The following is a 17,925-nucleotide window of genomic DNA, read 5'->3' as shown; positions in this document are numbered from 1 at the left end:
TTAAAGTCTTGGACACTTATTATGGGCGGGGGAGGAAAGGGGGGGGGGTCACTTATGTATTCATTTAAGTGCAATCAAAATTTTACCAATCGGACAGACCTTCAGTTAAAAATTCGTGTCAAGCTCTTTTGTAAACATGATTATTAGGAAACATCTTATAAGTTTTCCTACTGTCTCCTTGATTTACTCGATACAATTAAGATTCTAATAATAGCCAGTGCTACATTATCAGCCTGATAGATCCTTGAAATGGCTAAATTTTGGACTTGACAATATATTTTGTTTTATAATTCTCCTCCTATATTCAACGTTAAGCTCACAAGATCTTGTGGACGACATCAAAAGTTCAATGTGGAATAAACAAAACTTAATTAACATAGTTTTTCACTGCCCCCCCCTCCCCCCCCCCCACCTACTTTACTTAATTTTGGAAAAAAATGATTGAATATACATGTAAAATTGATGTGAGATAAGCAAAACTTGCAGCAATGTTTACCCATCCACCACACCCCTAAACTATTTGATTTAATTTTTTTTATCCTACATTGATCTTTTAATGTCGTCAGTGTGTCACTTATGTTATCATGTTTGTCAATATGTCGAATCAAGTCAAAATTGTACTTACTAAATTTGCAATTGAGATGTAGGTTGCCAAATTTTGAGAAGCCACGGGAAGTTCCGAACTGTTCGCTACTGTACATGGCATGACTAGTGGGGCCTGTTTTTTAACAGTCAGTGCCCCCCCCCCCCCCATCCCTTTATACAAATTTCTGGATCAGTCAGTTTATGTTTAATGGTAAGTTTAAAGGGACTTTAAATATTGATATTTTTATCTCTTATTCTCTGTCTTATCTCGTTTGATTGTATTTTTTGTTATAAATTAATGTAATTGGTATCCTCTTTCCAATTTCATTGTTAACAATAGACCTACAGCAAAAGGCCCTGTACTTTAATTTTCTGTCTTGCCTAAAAATACTTTAAATAGTACCCCTTTCTTCCCATAGTCCCACAATAAAATAGAAGCTTAGCAGGTAATTTGCTCTTATTCCACACCAAAGGAGGATAAATGTATGATAACATTTTAATGTTACCGGCATTATTCTACATACATTGATTCTGAGACTACTTTAACATATACATTCTAAGGGCTTTAATATATTAAAGGGCGGGTACAAAATGTATAAGGGACGAAGGAACACCATGTGACTATTGCATTGGTTGTTGTGATTAAAACATGATAAGAGTGTTTCCTTCCCCCTGCATCTTATGATCCTCATTGAACAGTAGAAACTACTTCAGACATTAAACAATCTGAAACTTTTCAGGTACTTTCTATATGCTCATGTGCAATTTCTTGTTAGCATAGTTTTGTACTTGGACAGATAATCAGAATGATCAACAATCAAGTATATTAGACAACAGTCCGGTCTATTAATCTAATGTCAGTTGGTCTACCATAAGTATAATACTATGTAATACTGTGATATTATATATATAATTGGTACTTCAAATGTTTTCTTTATGTTGTATTTGCATAAATTGTCATGTTTAATGTGTTTATATCTTGGAATACGCATTGTATCATATGTGCTTTGTCCAATAAAATATTTGAATATTTGAATTGCCATTGGTGAAACCTGGTATGAAGTAATTTTAATTCAGCCTTGTACAATGTATACATAGACTACAGTCATTTTTGCTCAAGCATTGCAAATAAGGTTAAATGTTAGATGTTTTATATTGTTTTAACTGCTTTTATGGCAATTATTTAACCATCCATCATTAGCATGATTAGTTGGTTGTTTGAAAGACACCCAGCAGGGGCAGATCCAGCCATTTTAAAAACAGGGGGGGGGGGGGGTCCAACTATATGTCCCAATTCATATGCATTGATCGGCCAAAAAAAAGGGGGGGTTCCAACCCCCGGACCCCTTGGATCTGCCACTGCCAAGCACTCTTTGTATTTATAATTCAACTTAATTGTAATTACAACCTTTAGAAAAAAATATAGAAGATTTTTTTGTAATTAGGTCAAATAAAATAATATCTGTGTTCATGCTATTCAGCTATTACATCTTTGAAAAAATAGGAAAGGTAGGGATTTTTTTTTATTTTACATTTTACATATTTTTCATTGACTCTTTGGGCTGATGGGAGAGAAATTCTGACATTAACAGTGCTTATTGATAATTGGTACGCTATTTCTAGGCTTAAAATATAGGGTAGTTGCGAATGGATGTTCATAATGAACAAAAGTTAATTATTTTAATAATAAAAAATTATATTAGTACATGTACATGTATGTCATGTATGTACTCATATTATGCAAATATTTAAAGTTATAGCTTTGAAGCAGAGATTCACTATACATATGTATGTCTGGCATGCAGAATGTTGAAAGCAAGTTAAGAATTTTACTTTATACATGTATAAGCAGTCGTGCGTATATCATACATGGTACTTTTACATCTTTGAATATGATACAGCCGTAATACGGATGTTGTAGAAACGTCCGTAATACGTATGTTTACGATACGTCCGTGAAACGGACAATCCGTTTTACGTCAGTTTTTACACGTACGTTTTACGGATGTATTTTTACAGACGTTTTACGGACGTAACCGTTTCATCCGTAATACATCCGTATTACGGATGTTTTACGGACGTTTATTACCAGGGCCGTGAAACGTCCGTAGCTATTTTACCTGTGTATGAAAGAGGATCCAAGTACTGATTGGTAATCAAAGTACTGTAAATTAAAATAAATTTTGCATGCATTCATACCTATATGATTGCATGAACAAAAATGCAAAAATAACAATTGTGATTTCAGGAAAAGCTTCATCATATTTTGTAGGTATATAATTCATACAAGAATTATTTAATTTTATTTATTTAAGCTTCAGAATCCCCAGTACACGAATATCACAAAAAGAAAAAGAAAGAGAAACATAAGCATAAAAAGAAAAAGAAGAAAACAAAGGGGAAATCACCTGAAAGAAAAAATTCTCTTGTCAACACTGTCAGGTATGTACTTAAAGCAATATTTTACACTACAAATCCTAAATAGTGGTGCACCTGACAGAGGAGGAATGTACAGAACTTGTTAATTATGTGGAAAACTAAAGGGTCTGGAATGGTGCAATTTTTAATCAACACCATTATCCCATATCAATTATATATCATGTATATCTGTATATAAAGTTGAATTGGACCTTATGTTTTTAGTATTATAGATATGAGAAGATAGCTCTTATATGTGCTTTCAGAAACTAAAAATTGGGGCCACAGAACTTTTTTTCTGTTCAAAAACAAAACAGGTAAATTCATAACGCATTCCTTTATGAAAGAAGGTTTATTTTAGGTTATCTCCCCTTAAATGGCAATGTCTGAAAATATTGAATTAAACAGAAAAACAATCAATATTTGTAAGAAACAGCCATAAAAGTATTATAAAACAAGTTTCATTTATACACTTTGTTGAAAAGATTCACATTCTTTTTTTTGAAATTGTTCTTTTAGTTAAAGATTTAGACAGATCGTTTCTGTAAGTTTGATAGGTGGACAGTAAAATCATTGATACCTTTGTCACTTTGATTTTAATGGAAGTCAACTCATTTAGATATTGAATATGTAGACGTAAGAAGAGACCTCAACTTTGTATAGACTTATTATAGAGAAGGTATTTTTGACATCCTGACAAGCTAGATTTTATTTGTTATTGCTGGACTTTCTAAAATTTCTGCAATGGTGTATACAGCATGTTCAAATTAAAAGAAGTTCCCATGATAATATTGTTTTTTCATTCACTTAAAATCTTGCACGAAATAGTTGCAAGTCATGGACTCATGATTGATTAAGTATATGGTAACATGCTAGTATTCAAGAACATTTTTAGTTATAAGAGTTTTTGTGAATAGGATAAAATGCTGTTTTTTTTCTTTTTTCAGAGAAGTGTTATTTAAGGGAAACAAGGTATTTATTGAAGAAATTCCAGATTTAGATTCTAAAGATGCATATAGACTAGACAGGAAGTCAGACATTAATACATGGAATTATGGGTCTCTGTACAAAGGTCATGTGGCCAAATACCATGGAAACCTGCATGACTGTATTGGATCATCATTTGCACGTAAGGTGATGATGAAAGAAAACAAACAATCAAAGAAGACTGATTTTAATAGATACTGCAGTAAACAAAGTCGTAAACTTTATCTGAGTATTCCAGTGCAAAGGTTATTACCTCAAGGTCAAATTAAAGGGGAACAGACAGATGTCATCAGCGTGAAAGACACTGCAGTACTTAATGAAAAAAGTGATATTCGTGAACGATTAATGGACAATGCCACATCTTTATATATTCAAGGAAAAGGAAAAGAAAGCGTAAATAATGAACCTGAGGTTACTGAAGAGAATGCTATTATGTACAAAACTATAGCAGAATTCAATAGAAAAAGTAGAGAAAATCCGAATGATATTGATCTATGGCTAGAATTTGTAGATTTCCAAGATAGAGTGGTTTCAGAAGATTCGGGCAATAGAAAAATTAAAGAAAATAACATCTTAGAAAAGAAAATTTCTATTATAAAGAAAGCCATGGAAGCTAATCCAGCATGTATCAAACTTAAAATGAAATATTTAGACTTATGTAAGGGAACTATGTCACCTGATATTGTCTCCAAGGAAATGGAGCAATTATTGTTCATCCATCCAACAAATATGTTGCTATGGCAACAGTATTTACTTTTCCATCAGAGTTGTGTATCCAAATTTACAGTATCAAAAGTCTGTAAAGTTTACCATGATTGCTTTAATAAACTGCATGGATATATGGATGGGAAATTACACACTCATACTGTCAACAAAAACCTTCATCGGGAAATTTTGGGTAGGAAATATTCTTTATACTAATAAATGTAATATGTGTAATGTTAATCAGCAGTACTTCTTGTACCATGTGTACTAGTAATCTTTATTTACTCAAATGCTCGAAGAAGTTAATAATAATATACATATAATTAATTAAAATGTTTGAATAATCTCCCCTTAATTTTCTCAAAAATTTCCTTGTAGAAGTAAAAAAAAAATACAATCCCATAGAAAAAGTAAAAACCCCTGACTCAATGTAGAAGAATTTGGTTATACTAAAAATTAGGCCACAAGATACTAGAAATACTATTAGGCTAAAATTCCCTAAATGAAATATTTGACTGTTTCCTGCATCTATACAGCATGTACAGACCACAAGTTCAATACATCACTTTTAAACATTTGAAGCAGTTTTTAAAAAAGTACACTGTCAAACAAATTTTAAATGTTTTAGGTTGTTTGTGACTTGGAATCTTGTACAGACTGACAAGAATAAAGCTGAATGTCCCTAATGCCTAGTGGTTGTGGCCTAAACAATTTATAACAGAGAAAAGCAATTTTGAAACTGTGAAATGAATGATGATTGGTTGTTGGCATAGATAAATTCTAAAACAGTTAATTTTAAAACAGTGTTTTCACAGCTACAGCGTAAACAAATAAACTTGTAATGAATTTAACATTTAATTAAATTTTGTTTCAGACGTGTTTGTACAATACTGTTACTTCCTCAAGCAAGCTGGCCAGATAGAGAAAGCTGTGGCAAGTTTCCAGGCCCAAATAGAGTATAATTTGTTTTGTCCCTCTGCAGTACAAGGCATGTATGAAGAAAGTATGTACCTGTTCGAGAGTTTCTGGGACAGTGGAGTGGCCAGAGTTGGGGAAAGTGGTGCCAAAGGCTGGAGTTACTGGTACAGAAATAAAGAGGTAGTACCTGAATCACAGCCTACTGAAAATAGTAAGAATATTTAACATGTGTAAAAGGTTTTTACTGAAAATGTTTCTTAAAGAATTTGATTTGACTAATAACATGTACAGTAAATTTCCAAACCAGCCAAAATATATATTTGCTCAAATCAATACATTATTGCAAACCCAATTGAACCTTTCCATAGATTCACCTGATAGTTACCTGTCCATTTAAACTTTTGGCAAAAAGAAGAAATTTAAAGGTCTGAGTGAATAAACTATACAGAGAACAATACCTGTTGTATTTGTTCAATGGGACAATAGAACTGTCAAAAGTTTAAATGGACAGGTAGTTATCAGGTGAATCTATGGAAAGGTTCAATTGGGTTGGCAATAATAAAAATTCATTTATTCTTATTACTTTTTTTGATTGATTGATTGATAGTTTCTTTACCTAAAAATATTTTATGCATATTGATGAAGATCCACATAAATATAAATCTTATATTATTGTTTGAATGTTGGTTGTCTGTTATATAATTCTACCGGTACTTCATTTAATGAATGGTTATTATTTATTCTGAATTTATTGAACAATAAAATTAATTTTTTGACTCTTCACATTGAATAATCCGCAAAGCGGATTATGTAAAATGTGAAGAGTCAAAAATTAATTTTATGGTTCAATAAATTCAAAATAAATTATTGCCATTCATTATAAATAAATTTCTATCAAAAATAAAGCTCAAAGAACTTTTTATATCATTTATATTAACAATAACAGCGTACACACATGTTGGCGTATGAATACACAATGTCAGAGTGGGCGTGTCGCCATAAAAATTGACAACATTGAAAATAAAACTAATAATTTTAACCAATCAGAAGACAGTAAATACACCAAATTTATTTATTTGAAACTGAATTGGACAGTTTTCTCATTAACAATCATACAACTTAGATCTACTTATATTTATATTAATAAATGCAGGCATTAAATTTTGAATTTACTTTAGATAATATAAAATATCAATCTTTATACAATATGAAACATCTCTGCTTTTTTAATGTCTAAGAATACTTTCATGTGACATAGTTACATGCAAAAAAAACAGAAAATTTGTACACATTATTTGTCTGTTTTAGAAACTTTGGATGACATTGAACAAGATATAGTGAAAAAAGAACAACTTAAGTGGAAAATTTGGAAGGAAATAGAAATAACAAGACAGTCAGGTCATTGGTTACCATGGAGACCAGATTTATCTAAGAATGAGACAGAGGAGGATTGTGAGGACTTGGATCGTCTCATCTTGTTTGATGACATCAACAGCATACTGATGGTTTTCCCACCATCACTCCATTTCCACTTGGTTACATCTTTCTTCCAATTTCTAAATGTTGCTGTTGATCCTGAATCTGTTTTACCTCCGTGTTCAATCGATAACTTACAAAGAATTATAAATAATACAGAAATAATCCTTGTTCAAGATTACATGGCTAATTCTGATACGAAGCAAGAAATTATAAAGTATTTCTTGGATCAAATGATAGATAAATTTGTGGGTGAAAATAAAACAACATTTATTCTACACAAAATGTATTTTCACTTTCAGTTATGTCAAAACGAAAGTAAGAAAATAAGTAAATTTAAAAAATTTGTCAAAGGCATGTTAAAAGAAGAGCACTGCAGAAGTAATTTATGTGTATGGAGTGCTTATTGTGATATTTTATGCAAGTGTGGTTGTCATAGTGAGGCTATTGTTGTCATAGAGACTGCTTTGTCATTGGTTACTGATGATACACAGAAACATAGTAAAATAAAACTTTACCGCATGCTTACCGAGCTATATTTAGGAATAACCTCAGGTGAAAAAGAGGCTACAATAACATGTGATCTTGGAAAGGCACAAAATGTTTTGGTATGCTTCCTTGACGATAAAAAATATGTAAAATCTGATGTGGACATATCTGCCATTTCTGTTCTGCGATGGAGAAAAAAATTGGAAAGTTTATGTGATAACAGCATGGAAAGTATGACAACAATTAACAAGGTGCAAGATCTGTCAAAAAGTGAGCTCAAATACATCAATGATACTTTTAAACTGCTTTCATTGTTTGAATATAGTTTTGGGAAGCATGAGTTAGAGCTGGCTACAGCAGTGATAGAAGATGCAGTTAATCATCTACATGAATTCATAAAAGATGAGAAAATTGAGGAGAACATAAAAGAGAAAATGAAAAATGTGATGGAAGACCTCTTTAACTTTTCCATTAGATTATCCAAACACCACATGGCTGTTAATATAACGCCATTGTCATCTTTACGGCAGATTATACAACATGCAATGAAGGTTTTTCCGGAGAATTCATATTTTTTACAAGTTTTTATTGACATTGAATTAAAAATGTACATTTCTGGCAGACTAGACCGATATTTTAGCCATACAATTAGATCCATTGATTCACCAATTCCTGTGATATTTGCAGTGTATTCTATACTGTGTAGACAGTCAGCTATAGATAAACAATTATATACAGGTATGTGAATTTTACATCTGATTAAAATACAAACCCTATATTTCTGCTTTACTTATAATTGTGGACACTGGGTTGTATTTCAGTCAGATTGTAATCTCAACATACGGTACATCAAAACACATTGTATGTAGCAGGTGCACTCGAAACCAAATCTTAATTGACTAGGATGGTCAGTTTTCCTGTCAAAGGTTGTAGTTCTCCAGGTCCTACTTCATATAACATAGGTGTTGGAAGGTCAGCAAGTAATGTTAAAAGTTAACTAATGAATGATTATATATATAATGCATCAGTATTGTTAAATAACGCATACTACATGAATATGAAAATAAAATGCACTTTTTTTGTTCTAAATGTATATGCTCTACAAATTTTGAATTTACACTATTAAGGTAGCACAATACAAAGATTTTTTTGCTTCCAATCTCCAACAATTGAAATGCTGTTACTTTCTTAAGACTGCATATAAATTAATAAAAGAGGTATATATAGATAGATAAAAGATTAAACTTTTAAATGAATGCAATATTTTTATTATGTAATCATTATGTAATCAATTATTATGCAATTAATGGCAAAATCTTGGTAAGTTCACTTGAATGAATTTAGCTCTTTCATCTCTGTAGCTATACAGGAAATCTTAGTCAACACAGTGGGAGCTAGAAAAGGGTGCTCAAATTATCCCTATCGTATTCCATTCTCTCATAAATCTATAATTAGTGTAAACATCCTTACCACATAATAGTAGATATTTGATTAGGTGTAAAATTTGATCTTTACATTCTATCCAAAATCTGAGACACCCTTATGTCCCTAGGAACAATATAATAAAATCAACCCTCTCGGGATAACAATGAAGAAGCTAATTTCAATTGAAAGTGGAAATTTCTAGTAAAATTTTGTAGACACAGTTAACATTATAATTGATTACATAATTGTTGTATAATACTAATATTGCATTAATTTGAAAGAGTTATCTGTTAGCTATCAATAAATACCACTTTTATAAATTTTCAAGCATTATAATGAAAGTTACAGCATTTTAAAACTGGGCAATTGGAGGTATAAAATCGTTGTATTGTGCTACCTTACATGTAAAAGTATCTTAGAATAAAGAAGTTCATTTCAAATTAATAAGTATTAAAGAAATTTCCAAGATGCAGTAATTAAAGTTATCAAGTCTTTGACTACCGTTATATAAAAATGAAAACCTTGATAAACTTCAACCATATTACACATGATATCAATGACATTTTAATTTTACAGGGGAGGTAACTGTATCATCTGCTGGTGGATTGATCAATCGTATCAGATCATACCTAGAGAGGGCGCTAGGAAATACATCTGTCTGTCAGTGTCCTTTGGTGTGGAGGCTATACCTTCATTCTGAGGTATTTATATTTATGCATCATTGATTCTTTAGTTTATTCATCAAAGTAATATAATCATTCAAATTTAACCAAATAGAAATGCTAAAGGTGCTATGTCAGGCAAGCTTGACGTCTCACATTTGAATTTAACAGAATATTATATGAATTTGATACTTTTATAAATCTAACTAAAGTTCAGTGAAATAAGATGCAGACAAGGGGAATTACGATTTAATTTTTCATAATAGTAGTTGGACTTAATGATAGCTGAAAATAGTATTGGATTATATTATTATTTTTTTATATTATTAGGTACAGTTTGGTAACCTTACAAGAGCAAAGGGTATGTTCTACAGAGCTCTTCAATCATGTCCTTGGTCAAAGGTAATTTTCTTTATGGACATGGAAACTTACTGTAAAATACTTATATTCATTTCAATTTTCATTATATATTCATCAAAGAAATACCCAAAACACACATTATTATGTTTCATAGCCAACGGCCATGTACTGTAAATCATCTTATTTTCACAAATTTATAGATTATTGATGGTTTTTCCAACAATGCAGTGGCTATTATTTCAGTAACGGGCGACAAACCGGACAGGAGATGTGGTTGAGGCACATCCTCGAGTTCCAAAAACCATTGATAATCTGTAAAATCGCTATTTTACCTATGCCGTTGTTGATGTTTACATTTACAACAGCCGCTACACCCTTAGCTTCTTATGTAATTTCTATCTCAATCAAGCAACCTGATATAAAAATGTTGACATAAAAAGATCAGAGGAAAAAATATGTATATTGTTCATCCAAAGTGTTCTTAGAATTAGTGAGTAGACCTTGTTTGACTGAATTATACTTTTTTCTTTCTATAGGCTCTATATTTAGATGCTGTGTCACTGTTTACCAAAGATAAATTAGATGAGATCGTGGACTTGATGACAGAGAAGGAAATAAGACTACAGATCCCACTAGAAGAAGTCGATATTTTAATGGAAGATGTCACTGACAATAATTAAATTTTAAGATCGGAAAACTTTGGCTGATTTATAAATAAAGTGTACTGATTGCTAAATTCTTTCCTAGAACACATCAGTCATCATTCAATTCTTATTTTTATGCCCCTCCTACAATAATAGGTGGTGTTATCTATTCATGTGAATGTTCATCTCTTGGTTCTCTTGTTCCGTTTCAGATTGAATTTTTAGATAAAATTACTTTTCCATAAAGTTGTAGTCTCATTTTCTGGAAACTTAAAAATCATATATGAGGAAGATGTGGTACAATTGCTAATGAGACAACTCTCCACAAGAGACCAAATGACACAGTAATTAACAGCTATAAGTCACCGTACATCCTTTAACAATGAGCAAAGCCCATACCATATGAAGTTCAGAACCTATGTGAAAATATGCTAAATTAAGGTTTTGATCCAGATTTCATGATTTACTGAGAATGTAAGTGTGCTCATGTATGATGGACATGATGTCATATAGAAAAATTGTGCTAAAATCAAGTAGCCATAAAAAATTATTTTTCAATCTACTGTGGATTCATCATTACATGTATTATTGGTGAGATACCAATTTTCGTGGGTTTCGTAGATACAGATGAACCATGAATTCAAATGTTCAATGAATAACATATTTTCAATAGAGCAGCTTTGAATACAGAGATTGAAAAAATCATGAAATCAAATATCCAAGAATAAACAAGATTTTAGCAATCCACGAAAATTGATACCAATGAAAATAAGTGAATCTACAGTATACGTATCCACAGCACAAAATCAAACGGAATGAATCAAGAGGCACCTTAAAGTGCCAGCATCATTTGTTTTTTTCGATGCAGTAAAGAGTACTTCCAAATTCCTGCATTTTCCCAAAGAATGATGTATCAAAAAATAGGATTGATGTGAACCAACAACAACCACTGAACTACAGGCTCATGACTTGCGACAGGCACATAAATAATGTGCAGGGGGTTAAACATGTTTGAGAGCACTCAACCCACTCCTTACCTTGGCCATTTGGTGTAGAATTATATTCAGTAAACAGGAACTAGATAAGCCATGAATATGAAAAAGCTTAGCAGGGTATAACATATTGATGCACAAGAAGTTCCTGCCTGATCTGTAGTTGGTGAGAAAAATCAACAAAAACATAGATTACCATTATGTGTATAACTATATAGATATTGGAAGATGTGGTATGAATGCCAATGAGACAACTCTCAATCCAAGTAACAATTTATCTAAGTAAACCATTATAGGTTAAGGTACCTTCAACACAGAGCTTTGGCTTACACCGACTATTTTGTAAAAAAATCACAGCCAGTATATGCAACACTTATCTTGAATATGCAAATACCTCCCTCCTTCAGTATAAGTAGTTGAACATCACTTACACATGTATAAAAGAATGGCTAAAGATGCCAGAGGGACAGTTAATACATATGAGTATCACTCAAGCAATAAATAAATAAGAACAAAACAAAACAAAACAAAACAAAACAAAAAATATTTATTAGAGAATAAACAATGTAACAGGAATGTATAACAACAAGCTTAGCAGATAATGGCAACAAGAAAATTATACAAATATTACACTGTTGTAAGGAATGTCAAATTTTATTTTTAATCTGCTGTCTAGAAATTAATATTAAAAATGTGTACAACTTTTTTGCAAACATGTATAGGAACATTGTTTTTTATTCATGATACCTAATACATCTACAGTACTGATAACCCTTTATAAGGGACGACATCAAAAGTTCGATGTAGGATAAAAAACTTAATTCACATAGTTTTTTTCACTGACCCCCCACCCATCCTCTTAACTTAATTTTGGAAAAATTGATTTACCAATAGGAATATATGTAAAAATCGATTTTAGATATACAAAACTTGCAGAATTTTAACCCCCTGACCCCCAAACTATTTGATTTATAAGTTTTTTATCCTACATCGATCTTTTGATGTCGTCCCTAAGGTGTGTATACTTTTTATACATAAAGTTGCTATGTAACACAATCATCATATAATACCTTAAATTGCTGTAGTTAAACAATTTTAAAAAATCCAAAAAATTCAGTATTAGAACAGCACCTGCAGTAAAATCTCTTTATAGCTATATAATTTAATTTTAGATGTAACAAGTCTTCTGATTGGCTGAAAGTTTTTTGTCTATCAGTTCATAGACATAATTTTGTTATGTGACCCTGAGGTCTTTAAACTTTTTTCTTGATTTACTTCTTACAAAATTGAATTTAAAATTCAATTATAAGGAATGACTAATATTTTTCTGTTTATTAAAAATAACCTCTAAAGTGTTATGCACACAATGATACACATAGTCAAAAAATCTTACAATTTAAATTGATCGGAAGTTAAAATGAAATGTTCATGACATGAGTATTTTCTCTTTGTTAGATTTTATGTGAAATGAGTTGCTGTTTTTAAAAGTTTAAGAATCTATACTTCTTAAATCTTTTCATGTTTATAGCTTTGTGTGCATATTTTATTGCGTCTGTTAAATGTTTGGAAAAAATGATAGATTAACTATTGGGATTTTAGGAAATACAAAATATGAATAATGCTTTTACCATTTAAACTGCAAGTATTTTTTTTGTGAAACCTATTGTTGCAATTTTCACAATAATATAAATATCACAATTCTGTATATATCAGGAGATGTAAGCAAGCCGTTTTTGTCATGAATTCAATTGAAGAAGTCTATACAAAAGTTGTTTTCAATTAACATCATATAGTATTGTAATTGTGATTTCTACATTAAAAAGATTCTGACAAAACAAAACATCTAAAAAATTTCTTAAATAACATCAATACAAAATGAAAATCTATGAAATTGCACCTAAAAAATAAGTCCTTTACTAATAAATTGTTCTTATTGGCTATTAAAACAACATTACAACATTTGATAGACACTTTCCATTCTTAGTTTATTACTTTGTATATAAATATAACCTCACTTATTCCACCTGACCTTAAATGGCTTTAACAGAAATAAAAGTAGATGTGGGTACATGTAAATGAGACAGCAACCCAATAAAAACTAAATCAAAAAGATCTAGAAGGCAATATACAGTGTTAAATGATAGACAAGAATTACATTGACTTAGTGTTTATACAATATGTTAAAAACTTAAATTGCCTGAAGTATTAAAAATAAGTGAATAATTAAAAGTTTATCTTAAGAGTAGATAGAATGCATGGTCATTTAATATCAATTAAGTAATAAATACTAAAACTACATAAAAACAAAAAACAACAAAAAAAACCCTTCACACTATTTATTAATTTTTTAAAGAAAAAAAATACCAAAGAATAATGAGCAATGTATTTAGACCAGGATTTATTAATGATATTAACCCGACTATCGAATCTTCACAGAAATAGTGAGCATTTGAAAAATAAATATTTTATATATAAAAGTAAAGACTAAAAGCCAGATTTTATGTCTAAAATTGTTCTAATCTGTGTAAAACACTTCGTAACCAAAATGAACAATCAAAGGTATTTCATCCAGTTATACTAGTTGCTAAAGATTTTTTCTCAGCATCTGTTAATTAATGTTGAACCTTTTCTGAATTCCTAATAATTTTTCTTTGAAAATTGTGGAAATTCAAATCATGGAACTTCAACACAAAACTAGAGGCTCTCAAGAGCCTGTGTCACTCACCTGATTCTATTTGGGATTTTGAAATAATATTAAAAAATGTAAAAAATTTGATGATGGATCGGCTACAAAGTAACAACACTTGGTCAGCATCTCATAAGGAACATTCATGCTATGTTTGGTTTCATTCTATTCCCTGGTTCTCTAAAAGAAGACATTTGTATGTATTTCCAATAGGGTCCCATGTTAAACTAAGTTCCCTCTGGGGGCCATCTTGGATAATGGATTGGCTACAAAGTAACAACACTTGGTTAGCATCTCATAAGCAGCATTCATGCTATGTTTGCTTTCAATCCATTCAGTGGTTCTCTAAAAGAAGAAATTTGTATGTATTTCCCATAGGGTCCCATGTAAGACTGAGTCCCCCCTGGCGGCCATCTTGGATGACAGATCGGCTACAAAGAAACAACATTTGGTCAGCACCTCATAAGGAACATTCATGCCATGTTTGGTTTCATTCCATTCAGTGGTTCTCTAAAAGAAGACATCTGTCTGTATTTCCCATAGGGTCCTATGTTAAACTAAGTCCACCGCTGGCGGCCATCTTGGATGATGGATCGACTACAAAGTAACAACACTTGGTCAGCACCTCATAAGGAACATTCATGCCATGTTTGGTTTCCTTCCATTCAGTGGTTCTCTACAAGAAGTTCAAAATGTAAAAAGTTTACGACAACAACGACTGACACCAAGTGATGAGAAAAATGAATACATTAGAGACATATATGTATGCAAACCTTTAGTAATCCCCAATGACTAGAGCTGTATGTTAACATCAAAGTAATGACAGCCATATAATACATCACATAGTTACAAGAAAATTTATGTCAACATATATATATATATTACAACTGAGTTATTTATTGATATGTATAAACACTCATATTATATTTATTCAAATAAAGACTCAAGAGTACCTACGGTGTAGGTACAAAAACAATAAAAATACAAACCATCTACACAAAAATATACCATCTTTTATGAATTTGCAATATCAAAGGAAAAGTACCCTTAAACATTTTTTATATGCAAAGCTAATATAAATATGTGCAAAGCTAATATAAATATGTGCAAAGCTAATAAAAAATATGTGCAAAGCTAATAAAAAATAAATATGCTAAAACAATAAATTTCATTATTATACAGACATCAAATAACTTTGATAAAATACATTTTATACCATAATTTAGCAACAAAATGTATTATAATTTTTACATTATTCACCATGTAAGACCCATAACTTTACTGTCACAACATATGAGCTGTGTCATAATCAACCTTATACAAATAAATATCAATACATTTAATTTTGGATGTAACGCGTCTTCTGATTGGCTGACGTTATTTAGCCCATAGACATAATTTAGTCATGTGACCGTGACGTCATCAAAGTTTTTTCATGGTTTTCTACGGTTTAAAATGGAATTTAGAATTAAATTATAAGAAATAACTGTAATATTTTTTCTGTCTATTCGAAATAACATAAAAAATGTGGTGCACACTGTTAAATAACCCGCTATGCGCGTTATTCAGTGTGCACCACATTTTTTATGTTATTTCTTCATAGACAGAAAAAATATTACAGTCATTCCTTAAATACATTTGTTAACCTATTTTTATGACTGCTTGAAAACTGAGTTGATATAAAAACCCTACAAAACAGACCAATATTTATCTTTTATTTCATATTTGATTGTATAAAAATCAAGCACAATTTTACACATGCACATGAATATTTCAACATACATAATGACATGCATAAGGTCAAATTCTATCTGATGCGACTCATATGTTACTTATTTTTTCTTACTTTAACTTATAAAAATATATGGTCACTTATAATTAGAAGAAGTTCCCTATTGATTTTGAGGTCACAACATTTACAGTCAAGGTTATAGTTAAAGCAAATAGACATAAAAAGATTATTAAACAGGAGTTTCAAAGAAGTTACACCATTAAAGCTAAAGCATCATGACACCCAAATTTCAAATTTCTTTTATGATAATAGATTTGCTAAAAGAAGTCCATTCACACATACAGACTAAATCATTATCAGCTATAATAACCAACATGGAGAAAATAGCGTTTATTTCTCCTAGGTATTTTGGTTAAAGAAATTAATTACTAATGTGTCCCCTTCAGTATTTCCCTATTTATTTGTGACCTAATGTAAAGGTTTTAAAAAATACTATACTTGTGACAAATTATAGTTAAAAGAAAAGATAATGGTGTTATTTCCCCATAGTTTGTGATACAACATAAACAAAAAGTTAGCAATGTCAAAAACACAACCCACATGAATATTTAAGACTTATAATTGGAGTTTAGTATTTGATTATAACAAAATTCCTATAATGCCCTCATGATAAAAATTAGTTTTTGTAAATTCTAAATTGTTAATTTTCAAATAAATATACTAAAAAATTGTACAATGGAACAAAAACATTGAAAAATAACTTGATATAGTTGCTTTGACTACAAACTTCTTAAACACAGATTTATAACTTATAAATAAATAAATCCTGCCAGAAGGTTTCTCTAACTGACAAACACATCATTTTTTTATCAATATAATATCAATATAGTTCTACACAAGACAAATTTCCATTTTAATTAAATGAAAGCTGGATGCACGGAAAATCTTATGTGTTAAAAACCCATCATAACTTAAGGTCTGCTTTTATCAAAATTGCCCAATTTATTGTTCAGATATGCCTAGTCGCATTTTCATATAAATTGTTTGAATCATTTACTATACGTTTTTCAGCAACCAAGTTTTGACTTCATTTTCATGAGATTTTAACCAGTTTATGTTTGTTCTGATATTCTCTAACGCTGTTGACACAGCTCTCTTGGCTGGACCACTATCTACTTTCTTGAAAAATTCTTCCACCTGGATGAAAAATAAAAAGTCATTGTTATTTCTATTCTCTACTGGTCCGAGACCACAATTGTCGTCCCTTGATTTTCGTTGTTCACGAATATAGTCCCTAGTGTTAACAGTGGGCTACTTGCCAATAATTTTTATACCCCTTCCAAATTTATTTCTCCGAGTTTAATGCCTCAAATTGTAAGTAGGGGGGTGAAATTACACTGTAAAAAAATTTGGGTCCAGAATTTTACAGGAAAGTAGTGATTTGGTCTAGCTGAAAAAGGTTAAAAATTAGCACTTCGGAAGCTGTCAAAAGATTTCAAGACACCCTAAACACAAAATTGTCCATATTTTGAGTTAGAGGCGATGAAGTTTTCTATAATTTTGATATAATTTGTCCCAAAAGTAGTACAACACACTGTAAAAGTTTCATTGGGAAAGCGCAGGTGGGATTTTTTTTATTTTCATTTATGTTCTAAAAGAAATGCACTACAAATTAATTGTGTTCTCGGACCTAAGAGGTGAAGTCTGTAAATATAGAATCTGTACTTTGGCAACTTCCCTAAATGATTTGGTGGTGTCACTTTGTCAAATAGCATGAAACTAAAGGATTTAAACTTTTATTTTATAGAATTTCTGCAAAAATGACCAACTTTGGCATTTTATGGTC

General features: G+C 30.8%; 2 protein-coding genes across 2 annotated transcripts in view; one reads left to right on the top strand and one right to left on the bottom strand.

Moving 5' to 3' along the window:
- The window catches only part of LOC143069508 (nuclear exosome regulator NRDE2-like), a gene marked incomplete in the record, with an annotated part of 41,006 nt that extends 30,225 nt beyond the window's left edge, over nucleotides 1-10,781 (top strand). The window contains 7 exon segments of the mRNA XM_076244187.1: nucleotides 2,901-3,027; nucleotides 3,951-4,888; nucleotides 5,570-5,824; nucleotides 6,922-8,316; nucleotides 9,580-9,704; nucleotides 9,996-10,067; nucleotides 10,562-10,781. Of these exon segments, the coding sequence (XP_076100302.1) occupies nucleotides 2,901-3,027; nucleotides 3,951-4,888; nucleotides 5,570-5,824; nucleotides 6,922-8,316; nucleotides 9,580-9,704; nucleotides 9,996-10,067; nucleotides 10,562-10,705 (3,056 nt within the window).
- A 1,412-nt stretch (nucleotides 10,782-12,193) lies between these two features.
- The window catches only part of LOC143069505 (endoplasmic reticulum aminopeptidase 1-like), a 32,617-nt gene continuing 26,885 nt past the window's right edge, over nucleotides 12,194-17,925 (bottom strand). The window contains exon 19 of the mRNA XM_076244186.1: nucleotides 12,194-17,276. Coding sequence (XP_076100301.1) covers nucleotides 17,136-17,276 — 141 coding nt within the window. The 3' untranslated portion in view covers nucleotides 12,194-17,135. The remainder of the gene's footprint in view (nucleotides 17,277-17,925) is intronic.

The sequence above is a fragment of the Mytilus galloprovincialis genome, chromosome 3 (assembly GCF_965363235.1).
Source record: "Mytilus galloprovincialis chromosome 3, xbMytGall1.hap1.1, whole genome shotgun sequence".
In the NCBI taxonomy this organism is placed as follows: Eukaryota; Metazoa; Mollusca; class Bivalvia; order Mytilida; family Mytilidae; genus Mytilus; species Mytilus galloprovincialis.
The sequence above is the reverse complement of the archived record's forward strand: the minus strand, read 5'-3'. Positions and strand labels throughout refer to the sequence as shown.